At 36.6% G+C, this 15,738-nt stretch overlaps 1 protein-coding gene across 7 annotated transcripts in view; it reads right to left on the reverse strand.

The window, feature by feature from the left end:
- The window catches only part of LOC120422995 (uncharacterized), a 111,465-nt gene that overhangs the window by 76,771 nt on the left and 18,956 nt on the right, over window positions 1-15,738 (reverse strand). For 6 of the 7 annotated variants that reach the window (XM_039586608.2, XM_039586607.2, XM_039586606.2 and 3 more), the window contains exon 1: window positions 8,518-8,535. The exons of the other annotated variant lie outside the window; for it this stretch is intronic. In XM_039586608.2, coding sequence (XP_039442542.1) covers window positions 8,518-8,520 — 3 coding nt within the window. In that variant the 5' untranslated portion in view covers window positions 8,521-8,535. Of the gene's footprint in view, window positions 1-8,517; window positions 8,536-15,738 lie in introns of those variants that run through there. 7 annotated transcript variants of the gene reach the window in all.

A 15,738-nucleotide genomic window follows, 5' to 3' on the forward strand; every position in this document is an offset into this window, starting at 1 on the left:
CAGCGAGTTGAAGTTACCGTTCCAACTTTTTTGGGAGGCTTGGGCGTCCGTGTAAGTTGGACGGACATGCGTTGGGCGTTCCAGTGTTAATAAATTGCATTGCGAAGTTCTTTGTCATATAGGTCATGTATGTTGTATAACCGCTTGCAAGTTTATTATATAATCTTCTACTTCTAAAATACATGACTACCGAAATGCTGACAAAGGCAAACTTATGGTAAATTGGACAAGCCTTCCTGTAAAAACATATTTTAATATTGATAAATAAAGTCTTGCAAATAAAATTCATCAAAAACCACATTTCTTCACATTTTTATTTTTAATACCTCTATAATTTTACAAGGATTGAATTTATAAGACAGTGATCAATTTGGGACTGTTATGTAAATTTGTTAGGAGAGTCGATTCCCGGTGTAAGATTTTGGAAATTGTGTTTTTTTTAAATGCGGTTCTAAAATATATTTTTTGTTTTGTATTGTTTTCTTCTTTAAGGAGATACAAACCATCCTGCATTTTTCGTGAGGCAGCATCTTAGGCTATTTCCACAAAAAAAATGCTTTTTGATACGATATAGTAATTCAGAATTTTTATATTCAAGATTACAGCCAAAACTGCGTTGATAAAATAATGAGAAATACTTTTGTAATCTTATTGGGAATCAATAATTAAAATACGATTAAAAATAAAGAAAACAATTTTTTTTGTTTCGTATGCTGCATACTTAAATTTTCTATAAAAAAAAACCCTTGTTCATGCAAATACTCATGCAAACTGCAACGACGTGAAATTTTGGTAGATTATTTCATCGAAATTATGCAGTATGATTCATAATTTCCAAAATTGTGGTTGCAGGATGCCAGAAAGTACAGATTTGGCGATTTTGAAGTACAAAATTTAAATACTTTTAGCTATATGATGAAAATGTTATTACGGAAGCTGAATCGGTCCTAACGGTCTCAAAACGGAACTCATGCACTACAAAATCTTAGGTATTGTTTCTTTTTAAATTTATTTATTATTTTAACTACAGATATTTTACTTCAAAAACTCTAATGAAGTAGACATGCTTAAACAATTTCGAATTGTTGATACCATTTTTGCCAATTATCAAATTTTGAGAATGAAAAAAAAATGTATTTAAGGCAAATATTATTTTTTATTAAAATTGCAAATTATGAAAATTTGAGAATTATCAAAAAAATACGATATTTCGTTTTTTTTTTGTATTTTATTCTAAAACTCTTAAACACTGAAAATTCTTACAAAACTTCGTTTAATATTCCATTCATCAAAGTTTGAGTATTTTCTAAAAGTACGTTATTTTGTTAAAATTCGGATTCGTTTGATACAAACATTTCAGTATTGTAAAAAACGGTATTATGAGAAAATTTAATAATTTCATTCCAAAAAGTCTAAATCTGTGAAGATGCAAATTATGAAAATTTTAGTACTTTCAAAAAAAATGTACCGTCATCTGGGGCGAATCGGGACACATGAGGTGAATTGGGACAGTAGTCCTGATTCTCCGCAGGTATTTTGCAAAATATTCTGAGTACTAATACTTTAAAACTTATTACAAAATAAATATAAATACCATCTTAGTTAGAGATTTGAATGTTTTGGCTTCAATTATTAAATTTTAGTTAGATATTTGAATTGAGTTATCGAGTCGGGACACGAAAACGATAACCATTATCGTCAACAACCTTGTTGTCTAATAGTTTTATTGAATCAGAGAGAGTCGAGCAAAAAAGAACCAGAATATTTCCTGTTTTGGACTGGAATTGCTCAGTACTCATTTTGTGAAGGTTTTGACACTTTTTCTCAATATCTGGGCACCCTAGTGTTTAGACATGGATTGTGGTGAATTGGTGGGCAGTGCTGGCAGCATGTTTAATTTGACGAAGTAATAAATAAGTTTTCTTTAAATTTTAATATGGAAAGAGTTTGAAAACAAACACCAAATCAAATAAAATTTATCGCTTTAAAAATATATTTTTTAATTTAAAAAAAAAATATGAAAAGGCAGCATTAGTCTTTTTTTGCATATAAATAACTGGCCGTAATGCATATTAATTTTGTCATGATCTGATGTAACAAAGTTAAAAAAGTTCTGTTCCTCTTCCAATCTGGCATCAATTTTCCACGTGCACTTGGCACCTTCCCTAAACCGTACCGTATAAGCCGGCCAACGTATAGCGTTACAATCCGGCCCAGGGTGGCTTTAGCCATCACACCTACCCTGTGGATCCAAGGATTACAGATTCAACCGTACTCCCTCTCCCTCTGTCCGTCCGCAAACTTTTCGCTCACCCATTCACTACACATGCCATCTTTTATTTATCATTTTACTCTTTTATGTTATCGCTTTTATAGTTATTGCTATTGTTATTGTCAAAGGCATTATCGCAGAAATGATGTAGCACTGGAACTGGCACTTGTACGCAATTCTCTCTTTCTCTCTTTCTCTGTACGATACATTGTAGTGGCGCGAGTTCCGAAGCTTTATCAACAACGGTTCAAGAAAGAGCATGAGGCCTATGCTGGGCGCTGCTGCCTTGCATAGATAATGATGGCGCGCGGTAGCATAAGCGCGCAATTTGATCGAGATTGTGGAGTCAACGTGCGCCGCCAGGCCAACGGCAGCGTCCCAGGTGAGTGCGATTCGTACCAGAAGGTAATTATGTATTTATTAGCTTATTAATTTTCCAAGAGATTGGCATCTTTGTGCAGCAGCAGCCTGAAGCCCTCGGAAACGCAGAGAGTGGAGATCTAATCAACCAAGGGATCTGGCATGGAAATCTGCTGCTGTGAAGGCGATTGGATTTTCTTTCATTTTAATTTCCAAAGGCTCTGTAGTGGTGTTGGGGGGAATTAGTGGTCCAAGGATGGGAAGAAAGGCAATTCAATGCAGTGCTAATTGCATCCATTGTTTGCGCATTTGCAGTAAATTGAATTTTAAATTGACTAGTTCCATCTCGCTTTGGCTCTCCGAGGACGCATTGATGTTTCTTGTTCATGCATGTTGATTGAGCTGATTGAACTAATAGAGCCTGAGGAGCTTGTATTAAGAAAGATTATATTTGTTCGTTCGATTCTAGTATGGGCAGTCCAAGTAATCATGTGAGTGCTTAGGGATAATGATTTTCCATTAAATGACCAGTTGACCCTATTCAATTGAGCCATCTCTTTAAAACATTTTCATTGGGGTATTTTTACGTTGTTTTCTTATCTCGTCAAAACTTATTTTGTCAACCAAATTTGGTTTTCGAAAGTTTAGAATTGTATGAATCTGAAGGAAAAAATTGTCCACTACCTCTGAGCATCGATACATCACCCAAATTCCATCGAATTAATGTCAGTCAGAGCAATTTTCACCTTCAACAATCACCACAAAGCCGGGTAGCGCAGCACTTCTCAAAAAAGGGTAATAGAGCGAACCAACGCGAAACAAATTTTCTCTTTATTGTTATCAAAACCGGGAAATCTTGGCCTTTCGTTTCGTTCCAGTATTTTTCACCTTTTGCCACCGGTGGTGGTCGGTTGGTTGGGTTACTGTGCACACCTTCCAATTGACTGCCCCCGGGGGTTGAAATAATAACAACAGCTCAATTCTGTTCCATTTCCTTATTTACATTTTTACCTCTTTTTTTCTCGCTGTCGACTTTTTTTTCAACTTGCAACCACTGCACAGTAAAATTCAGTGTAAATTTGAACGATGTTTTTGTGATGATGTAAACTTACATATTTTCAATGTAATTTTACATCATTTTTTATATATCAGTTTTACAACATTTTTATGTCAATTTACCATGACTTTTTTTACTGTGTAGTTGGTGTGACTTGGCGCCCTGTTTGCGACGACGAACAAACTGCTAGAAAGTAAATTTGGACCATTTGGCTCCGCAGTAGTGTCTGGCTGGAAGGGACAGAAGAATTTTCCTTTCACCGTTGTTTTTACTCTCTCTGTTTATTCATTTGGAGGGCGGAATTCTTATGGGCGCAATTTGGCAAAATACCCAATAGATTGGCGCCGATGAAAATGAAAGTTTTTTTTTTCTTTCTGGTTTCGAGTGAGACAAATCGACTGTTTTTTTTATTTTGAATGAATTGAGTCCCAATGTTGATAAATTTTGATTGATCATAAAGTGACTTCAAAGAGATTTCCAAAATTATTTTCAAGGGCTGTTTCATATCTCGATAGCAATTTACTCTAACAAACACCTACGCCCAAGAACAAAACTCAAAACAAACCTATTCTTTTTCATCAGTGATTCATTAAAAACGTAATAAACCCGGATGGCAGAATTTTCCGGCCCAAGGCTCGTTTCATTTGGTACAAACACACACACACAAGAGTGAGAGAAAGTCCTGAGTAGACAACAGCTAGGAAAAGTTTTCTTGCCCCTGGGGGAAAATGGGGTGACATCATAAACATGAAACGAATAGGGGTGGAACCTCAAACAAGGTGCCAAAAGAGGATTCCCAAAACAATATTGCCTCCAATAGGCAGTCGTCGACGGTGCCATCGGAGAACCTTCTTTCCATTCCTACGACAAAAGGTACGAAATTGTGTGTTCGTTTTGCAAATTTGTTGTCCCAGAGCAACCTTTGCCACTCTGATTGGTTGTCTTTCCGTTTGCTCCTCTCACAAATTCATAGCTTAAGGTGCCTCGTCAAAAATTCTATTTCGCACAATCAGGCAACCAAACCCCCCAATTAATTAGGCTCGGTTCGTCATCAAAAGGTTTTCCCAGCTCAAATTACCTGTCTCGGTGTTACTTCTGGGAGTGATAGCGATCGGATGAACCTGCCATCGTTTCAGAATCGTTCCCAGAATTGCAACACGCTCCGAATCGAGCTGTTCCTAGAATTGTAAACTACTTAATCTATTTAATGCCTGAATAGCGCACCATCAGCATCTCATCATCATCCATTCAAAACCCGACGCCGGGGCTAGTACGAGCGAGAAGTGATAAATATACTAACCATGATTAGCTGATATTTTTCCCACCACCAAACCGTCCGTCGTTCTATGGAAAGAAAATTTTCTTTTCAAAATCTTCCAGCAAAAGAGAACACCACAAACCGAAATGATAGATGAGTGTTGGTATTAGATTTGTGGGGCTGCCAAGCAGGATGTGCTCGTCAAGATCTGCTGAACGCGCGCGAAAGTCCGCCACGATAGACTCACGACCCACGGAAGTGAACTGGCAGCTGGAGCCGCGGTCTATTTAACCGTTATCGCGGTTCACTTGCTCTCTCTCTCGCTTGCGGAAAAGTGTGAGGAAAATGCTGGAGGAAAAGCGAGGCGATTCTTGACAAAAGTACGGTCTATGATAAATGTTTGCCAGTTTATTTATATTTTCCACGTTGCTTAGTACGTCGCAACTTGGTTCGTCGAAGTCTCGCGGTTGTCACTTGAGTACTTTATCCCAAAATGAAAATTAAGAGTTCGTTATGGTTGACCAGAACGGATTACAGAATCTTAATATTAAACTTAACATGAGCGTGACTTAGCTTGAAACATTTTAAAAATGTACCAAAAGTTGCATAAAACATATTTTCAAGCAAAAATGTATTAACTGACTTGTAACAATTTCATAAAGAGTAATGACAAAATTTATTTTTCATTCTTGATTCGAGTATCCAAATTCCCATACAAACCTTTGGATAATCGAATTTCGAATAATTGGGGCTTTGGATAATCGAGTCTGGACTGCACTTATTTTACCTGAGCTAATGTGTCAGCCAACTTTAAACATTTAGAAACTATTTTGAATGTTGTTGTTTATTTTATAAACGTAACTTTAACCTAGAAAGATCATTCATCACTTATTTTGAATGAAATGAAGGTAAATATCTACATTTGTTTTATGTGCAAACTTTGATTATCTAACCAATATTTGCCAAAAATCTTCAGGGAAAATTAGGGCTTTCCGACTATTTTTTAGCTTTGTAGAAAACATTGAGAGACAACCCTAGTAACAATTTAGGTTTTAAATAGGCCATAAAAGTCTATTTAGGCCGTATGAGGGTTTTCAGAACCATGATAAAACCTGTAAGTTTAAAAATGTTACTAGGGAATGTCTTTTTTTCTCTCAAAATCAACATTTTTAGAGACTGTTTCACAAACTCAAGACTCACAAACGATACGCCTAATCGAAATTTTAGAAAAGTACTTTCAATATAGAATTCAATTTTACATCTAATTTTTTTTGGAATTTGTTTGTGTGCAATACATTCCTGAAAACAACGCATTTTTTGAAAAAATAATAACATGGCCAAAAAAATTGCAAGTTTCTGCTCGAACCTTGGAGTCCGCAGGCTTGAATGGGGAGGGCAACCCGAAATTTAAAAAAAAGTGATTAAAAGTGTCCCACCCGTGTGGATCAATCGGACCGCGCACTGGACTTACAATCCAGAGGTCGCCGGTTCGAATCCCGCGGCGGGCGCTCTAAAATTCGTTGTGTAAATATGGGTATTCGGCGCCGTCGCTCCGTGCCATACTTTCCTACACTTAGGAGTCCAGGGCAGCGAAGTCCTTGTAGATAAAAAGGAAGACACTAGTGGTTGGTACCAGCAATGGTGGCCAACAGCTATAAAGTCAACTTCGTTTTCGATTGCAAGTTATTTTAAAAAAATCTGTACTATTTTTCTGAATAGTTCTAACCAAATACTTTGCTCAAGATACCGAATCGATCAGAATTTTTTCTTTAGATTTTCATACCGTAAAACGGGGTGATTTTGATAGCCGGAGATCATGGTTTTCTCAATGAACATGGTTTTGAATCGGAAAACGGAATACAATTTTTTTTTTAAACCTAAAAATTGAAAAATCTCATAGAATTGGCGTGTATTTTTCTTTCAGTGTATTTTTTTCAAAAAGCTCGTCTAATTTCCTACAAGTTTGTCTTTGACCACTTTTTGATACGATGTAACGGCTTCGAGATACAGCAATATTTAATTTACAAAATACAAAAATATCAAAAACCCTTACGCCCTTCTCAAATGTCATTATCTAGTGCAACTGGTTCCATAGACACAAAAATGGCTTATATAGGCCTAGGATAACATGTCTGAAAAGTTTCATTGAAATCGGAGAGGGTCGGGTACAAAAGTACCAGAAAAATTCCAGATTTGAGCTGGAATTGCTCATTAGTTACTTTTGTGATGGTACATTTAACGTGAACATCTTAAATATGATTTTAACTAGAAAAACTATGACTATCAAAATCACCCTGGAATTTAAACTAAGAATTTTTAACGTATCTATTTTTCCAAACACTATTGAAAAAACTTGTTTTCCAAAAAAGTGCATGGACTTGGTGTGACGTACCCCAGTACATGTTTTTAAAAATAATAATCTTGAGAAAAACCTATCCTGTTGGAAAATATTCCAAAAACAAATTGAAATCCTATCAAAGTCACCCCGGTTTACGGTATGTCTTTTTCCCCCAAATTTGTATGGAGACTTGTATGAAAAAACTAATAATGAAAAATGGCTTATTGGAATATAAAAAATCGATGGATAAGGTTTCAGACAAATAAAAAAAATATAAAAATTAAAATTTGTGTTTTTAGAAATTCAAGTTTTTCTATTATAAAAAATGCAAATATCATTCAATTTATGTTTTTTTCAGTTTTCACGACATTCACTGATTTTTGGTCATAAATTTAAATTTGGTAGAAGATAAAAATGTCTTTCTTTGATAATTGGATAATGTGTTGCAATTGATTTTAAAAGCTTTTCAAAGAATATTTAAAAAAGTTCTATTAAAAGTTCTATGCTAACTTAAGTTCAATGGTGGAAGCACTAAACCTTATCCAAATGAACTCAAAATTTCAGGCTAGATTCTGGAGCCATATTGCAAGAAAATCACGGTTGAGGCGCTCGAAATTAAACACTTTTGTCTTTTTCATATCTCCTTAAACCAGGCTAAAGGGCAGCGGCCAAGATTGCACGCAGACTTGTTTGGACGAAATAAAAATACAAAATTATTTTTTTGATCGTAGAAAATGTACACACAATGTTTCATTCGAACCAAAAAAAAAAAAAGAAAAAAAATACACAATATAATCGTTGCCCAAGGTTTCAGAGAAGTGCCGATCTATCCTTTAACGATCTTTCAAAAACTTAGTTTGGTTTTGGATTGCTCAAATGCAACTTTTTGCACCTTTGAAGGTAATAATCAAGCTTAATAGCAAAAAATGTGAAATTTTACCAAACATTCAAACAACTTTACAGGCAAAAGATATTGATTGAAATAGCTTAGGCTGTAGAATAGGTTGAAGGTTTTTTTTGCTGATGAAATGTTATTTAATATAAAATCTACCTTTAGTTTTAATTGTTCTAAATTAAAAAAAAACAACACTCATGCGAATCAACCCAGGAAGAAATTCAGGCAAAACATCACGTTCACACAAATCCGAACAGCGAGAAACACAAAAGCAATTGTTAGTAAGGTAAGTTTCAATCAAACTCAACGACTGTTTGTTTGTCTAGAGACTATATACCATGATTCCAGTACGGGGAAGTGACCTGTTGTTTTCTCAGAGCTTCATTTATGGGATATTATCAAACCTACCCTCGTGGCACTCTGTTACGTGGATGCCTTCCAGTACTCTAGTACTAGATGTGAGCCTCTTTTGTTATCAGCATACCGACACCTCTTACGGATACCACCACCACCACCACCTGTGCTACTACGCCTGTCAGAGTGTTCAGCATGACCAACGCTACGGCGAGCGGGATTGCTCTGGTATGACGCGGGCGGAACGTGTACTACATGATTATTACTTGTGCTTTTTTTTGTTTCCTGCAAGTGAAGAAAGAGAAAAAGAATTGTTAGTCTCTTTATGGGAAAAATTCCAGCAATGATGGGGAGGTTTTTGTTCCTAGTTTTTCTCTTTGGGTTGGGAAATGCCAACATTTTTTCTTAGGTCTTTTAAGCTAACCCTGTAACGGAGTCGGATAAGCGTTTTGGTGTTTTGTTTTCCCGTAAGATTGCACTGTGGGACGATTCAACTTTTTTTCACAGTCACTCGTCTTCAACGAGAGCTCACTGTGCGGCGTGGTTGGCGCCAGTCGTTCCTAGAGGCACTAGTCGCTAGCATCGGCATGCAATTTCTGGGGCCGTAAAGTGGTTCTATAATGACCATTGTAGCCACAGTGTAAAACAACATTTCACCGGGTGTTGCTCCGAGAGATTCGAACCAAGTGAGGGGCCTCTGCCGCTCTGGTCGACAACAAGCTCAACACCTTGTTCGTGTATGTGTGTGTGTGTGTGATGCTGCTTATCACACGTGTGTTTGTGCGTGTGTGCAGCTCTACAACGCAACCGTTTAGCTTAATAGGCTCGTGTCGGGGCCTTCCGCGTAAACCACATACACACACACACACGTGTGTGTGTAAGTTTGCACGTGTACTTATCCCCCGGCCTGTTGAGAGATGGCTGGGAAATGCTGGGAAAAAAGTCACATCGTCATTGTTCAAGGAATGGCTGCGTTTAACATGATTTTTCCTTCTTGTAAACATGCCATTGTTGTGGTGCGGTTTGCCAAACAATAGAGTCGTTGAAAGTTTCATTTGTTTGCTGCTAAGTGTAGCAATGTACTCTCACAATGGGTAAAGCTAGAAATTCCAGCTGGTTTGTGCCTGCTTTGGGACCACTTTGTTTCAACAAATGGTGCTTCCGGCGTTTTTTTTCAGTGCTTAGAAGAACAGCTACTTAGTAGGTTAGTTTCTGGAAGCTAACTATAACGTCAAAGGGAATAAGTAAAAGTGAAGATTTTTACTAGACAATTCAATCGAATTTGATTTTTTTTCTCTAGCGATATTTTATATTTAAAAATCTTAAAGAAGAGTTCTTATTATATAAAAATAGGGTTATGCATTCTGACTTCTTTCATGTAATTTTGTTATGTAATTATGTTATAGTCCAAGGATTTTTTTTAAAGGTTTTTTATGGTTTTTATCAAAATATTCTTTAATGGCTTAGCAATTTAAAGTTAATGATGTAGTTTTTCAGCATCGTATGCAAAACATAAATTAAAAAATGTTTTGAAAGTGGACAAAAATAGCATTAAAATAGTAGTTTGTGCAACAAGTTGCAAAAAGAAGATTTTTCCAGCACGAGATGTACATTTAGCCAACGAGGTTTACCGAGTTGGATAATTACGACGAGTGCTGAAAAAATAAAGTTTTGAAAAGAGTTGCTTACAACATTTTTGCAAATCCGATAAACGTTTCTTGAATGGAGTTTTATGTCAAGCATTCATGTGTTAAGTAAATTCATCGTACAAAACAAAAAAATATTGAAAAATGTTATGCACCCATTTCAGTGCTGAACAGTATAACTTTTCAGCACTGTTATTGAAAGGGATTAATTTTCCATTCTGTTATTTTTGATAGGGAAAAGTAGGCAGTTTCGTTTCTCCACAAGGACAGGAAAAGTTGACAGTATTACAGCGGGATTGCAAAAAAATTGTTTTTGCAACAAGTTGCAAAAAGAGGATTTTTTCAGCACGAGTTGTACATTTATCCAACGAGGTTTACCGAGTTGGATAAATACGAAGAGTGCTGAAAAAATCAAGTTTTGCAGCGAGTTCCATACAACATTTTTTGTAATTCCAAAAAACACACACTGAGTGAAATTTTATGTCAAATTTTCATGTATTTTGTCAATAAATCGTTTAAATCAAAAAAATGTTGAAAAGTGTTACTATTCGAAACAAGTGCTGAAAAGTTCAACTTTTCAGCACCCATTTGAGTGCTGAAAAGTAGAACTTTTAAGCATTTATTTTGAAAAGTGTTGCTATTCGATTCTGTTATTTTTGGTACAGAAAAATAGGCTATTTCGTCGTTCAAGAATGACAGGAAAAGTAAGTAGTTTCACGACGGAATTGCAAAAATTTACATTTATATACAAAAATGGCATGTAAATATTGAAAAATCTGAATCTGAAGAAAACATTTTTGGATTGATTTGGTTTGTAAATTTATTTCCGGTAATCAACTTTGTTTTGCATCTAAAAGTTCTTTTTTTGAAAATCATATTTTTTTATTTCTATGGTAGTTGATATTGCACCACCCTGGCGCGTTTCTAGTCCCCTTATCATATAAAAAATCAGGACAATAAAAATTACGTGTTTTTTGTTTTTTTTGTGATAAAAGTAAATTAAACAAATCGTTATTTTATGTGTACCCATTTTTCTGAACAGTGTATAATATTTATAACTATAACTAGTCGAAGACCATCCGATTTTTTATTCGGATAAAGATTTTCGAACATACTTACTTTGTATGACCAAATGGCAAATTTGTATGGAAAAACTTATTATGCAAAATTGCGAGTCTTTTCTCAAAGCTCAAAAGTAGACATAAACTGAAACATTCAATAAATGTGGTTTTCGGAAAATTTACTTTTTGTGATAAAAAATTAATGGGGTTTGTTTAAAGTACAAATTTCTAAATTGTTAATAAATTAAATAGAGATTACTTTAGTCAAGTCATAAAATATAAAAATTAAAATGTCAAGAATACGATTGATTATAAGGAGCATTGCTCTTCTGTTATGAAATTAACTAACGTTGATTTATTTTTTTATTAACAGTTTTCCTTTTTAAAGGTTCATCGTTTCAACAGTCGCAACATTACACAAGCCTCCAATGACGCACAAAAACGATCCATAAAACAGCCTTTTGTCACCACGATGGCACAATTGCTTTTAACGAGCTCATCAACCCAGAAACAACTGTGGCAATGTCCACGAAGAGAGTTGAAAACTACAAACTACTAGAAACGACGCCCAAATTTATCCATCCGTGCAAACATGAATTAAATTAGCTTCATTCCACAAAACCCTCTTTATGGCTTTTGGATTATTAAAATTTGCACTCGAATTGGTCACGTGCAGAGTGTGACCACAGGAAATCCAGAGAGTCGGCAAAGCTCGCCATCCATAAATATTCCAAAAATAATTTCACTGACAAGTGCCCGCGTGCTTCAAAATGAAAACGCTCATTGCAGCAATGCAATATTTAGACATTTGTTTCAACTGGTGTCACGGGTTTTTTTTTGTTGAGTCCATCACCTGCAAACGGCCGGATTCACTCCGGTGGCGTCGTGAAAAATGTACGCCTTGACTTTTTAATTGAAGAAAATGCCACAAGTTGGACGCTGGACGTGCCGGTTTCCGCGGGTGACAACGTGGCCAGAGCCCATAAATGGGTGGGAAATGGGAAAAATTAATTGTTTTTTCTTCTCGGCGTTATGAATTCCACGGTGAGTGGTTAGGAAGATTTTTGAGTGCAACAATCATAAAAATATGCTAAATATTTTTTCTTGTCGTTGATTTCTATTGTTATGTTTTCATCCTTAATATTAAGGATGAATTCTAAAACTCATCTTGAAGAGTCGCTCATCGAGGTATTATTGCCTTAAAAAAACCGTCCTCAACGATGTCGTCCATGCTCCAGCTGAAACAATGGTGGATAAATTCAAATGAATATTAAATCAAAATTATGCTGAGCTTTGCGAGAACGTTTGAGAGCAGCCCGCTCATTCATTCGCTGTGGCAGCTCAAAAGCTAGAAGAGCACCCCCCAAAAGCTTTTGGTGAAAGCACTAACCGAAAATAAAACAAAAAAAATCACATCGAGCAAACGAAGCATAGTTTTAATTTCTCGTACAAACTAATAGGATTGTCGGAAATTGTTTAAAAGCTAATTTGTCAAAACGGAGCAGAATCTGGCCAGGGGGGGGGGGGGGACGCTTGCCGTGGGGACTCTTTTCCCACAAACGAAACTGGCTTTTGCTGTTTGGTGTGTGCGGTATTGCGGTTGGCGGTTGGTAACGGGCTCTTTGAAAGTGTCATAAATCGATTACGATGAAATGATTGCGAGTGTTGCGAAAGCCATAAAGTTCGATAAAAGCTACTAACGGGGTGTTGTTATGATGGCGGTTTTTGTTGGAACTATGCTTGTTTCCTCCTAGAAAGTATGCCTATTTTGAAAACATTTAAATTTTCATCATTTTAATTCTAACAGCTTCTCAAAAGTGCTTTAAACAAGAAATACGTTTGTGGAGTTTGTTTATTCCAAGCTCAAAACATTTCCTTGGCTAGCATCAACTCACCTCAAGTCAATAGTTACTTGCACCTGGGAAAACCAATCATGCTCCGTGCCAACACACCTTGTGCCCACAATCAAGCAAACATTTGCACCTTCCAAATGAGAATATCCAAGAATCATTCGCTCCTACAGCCGGGCCCGATTTGTCCGGGGTAAAATTACATGCAACCTTATCTAAACATGATTTGGCCAACCGGACCTCTTTCGTTCGCACCGAAACCACAAATCAACGCTGCTGGTGGGTCAACAAGCCTCAACACACAGCAGCTTGTTTTATGGCCAACCTTCTTGAGCAAAAGGTTCAGCCTTATCGAGCCTTGCTTGCAGTTTGACATGCAATTTTGCATTTCCTTGGCCACGAGTCGATAACTCAAATTTCCATCAGTGAGAAAACAGATTAGTTCAAAATGGTTCACTTCTCGTCTCGTTTTTTCTCTTTCAGAAAATAAAACCAGCAAATCCAACCAAGTATCCTCACGTTCCCTACAGCATGTTTACATAAAAATGTGTGAACAAGGCTGGTTGATTCCAGTTTTTGCTCAGCTTTGGTTGCTCAACAAATAAGCAGGCAAAAAATAAAACAATTGGTATGCTCACGTTGGTTGGACCTTCTTTCCACAGCAAAAAAGCTGGTGTATTTTTTCCTAATTAAACGATGCTACGGCACAGGGATTTGGCCGTTCAGGACCAACGTAATAGGCAAGGGGTGTCCTTACTTAACCGTTTATGGTTACATGTCCATGTGAAAAGTATTGCAACTCTCGAAACATCTTCATCCAGAGCACATTACGCATTCGTTGCAAGCACTTTAGGGCGATTCGTTGCACCGTAGTCCTGTTGAACCAACGCAACGTAACGAGGGAAAAAAAGATTCGTGCTCCCATATCTAATCCTCTCACGTTCCCCGTGTAAACATTGAGCTTGTTCCATGGATTTCTGGATCCTGGTGGCAAACGCAGCAAAAAAAAAAAAAGAGCCCCAACCCTACGGCTCGTGCACGCGGTAACCATTTAGTGGTCACCCGACGGTGGGTGACTGACTCTATAGACAGGAGGACAGGCACCAGAGAGTTCGTAACCAGGTAGCACTGCCTGAGTAACGGAGTAAAAAAACAAACATGCAAGCACTCATCAGACTCTCTGCAAGCAATAATCACATATGGATGAGATCTCGGGCTGTAAGAATAAAAGGAACGATAAAATAAAGCTAGTTATCATTCATAACCGGGCAAGCATAAAGGGATATCGTGAAAGAGGCAGCGCGGTTGCAATCTTTTCACAACTGTTGGCGCAATTTCCCTTTCAGCTGGCTTGTTCGGTGTGAGCAATACAGTCTAGACGCGAGATTCAACTATCCGAAACGCAATTAGGCTTCATCCATAAAGTACGTCACGCTAAAATCAGCCAAAATTTACCCCCCCCCTCCCCTCCTTTGTCATGCTTTCCCTATACTTATAACACGCAATGTCGCACTTTCTCAGGAGGATTGTATGGACGACCATATTTTGCAAAATGCCTTTTTTCGACCTAGAAACCTAAGACCGATAGAGAAAGTTTCATCCAAATAAAAAAATGCAAAGAAATAATCGTCTGGATTCTCCTAGTTATAAAAAGTTATTAAATTTGGACAGATAATATTTTAATATTTTGACGTTTATTGATTAATGGTGATTTGATATACCATTGTGATCATATACTAGAGTGGTTCAAGTACAACTACTAGCTTCAATTGAAAGACTGAATTGTTTGGTTTTTACCTGAAAATTACCTCAATTTGAACAATTTTAAACATCCTTTTAGGTACCCAGTATAGTCCACATGAGCTTCAATTGAGCAGATCTGAAAATTTCACAAAGTTATAAAAAAAAAAAAAATCAGAGCTGATTCTGCCAGAATTCTTGAAGCAGCTTCATTAAAATTTGCCAGAATCCTGCTAGAAAGCCGTGACTTGGATCCACATCCTAAAAAACAGATTATCATTTCGTGAAAATGTGTAGATTGTTCACTTGTGGTATTTTTCAAAGCGAGGGGTACGACATGAAACTTGTTTTGGTTTTGATTTCCACGTTATTGCATTGGAGAATTTCTTTGATTAATTTATTTTGAAAAATTGTCTTGCGATTAATGACAGCTTTTTTTAAATTAATCCACCTATATTGTGCATATATTTTGTTTAAAGAACTCGATTTTCGTTCCCCTCGGTTATAACAGTTTATGAAAATGTTGCTCCAGCACTGTGGATATTTTGAGTGAGGATGGGTAGGGTTAATCTCTAGCACGAAAAATGATAACAATGTAATCAGCAGGATAAGCCGAGTTGTTACCATAGAAAATCATTGCCTAAAGTTGTTGAAAAGTGATACATAAAATTTGTTTTAAACAATGCCAGACGGATTTTCCGGGAAAAGGGCTCTTTATTTTCGATTCGAAACTGTTTCCCCACTTTACTTATGTGTACATACAATTTGTACTCATTTTAATCTGATTTTAATTTAATGCTCGTTACCGCCAAAACGAGATCCACTTGCTTGCTAACGAACCAACCAACGCCGACAACTTTTGCTCTGTGATGCAGTGCCGAGTTGCTGGTAAAAGTGCTTTTGATTT

This window comes from Culex pipiens, chromosome 3 (assembly GCF_016801865.2).
Source record: "Culex pipiens pallens isolate TS chromosome 3, TS_CPP_V2, whole genome shotgun sequence".
NCBI lineage: Eukaryota > Metazoa > Arthropoda > Insecta > Diptera > Culicidae > Culex > Culex pipiens.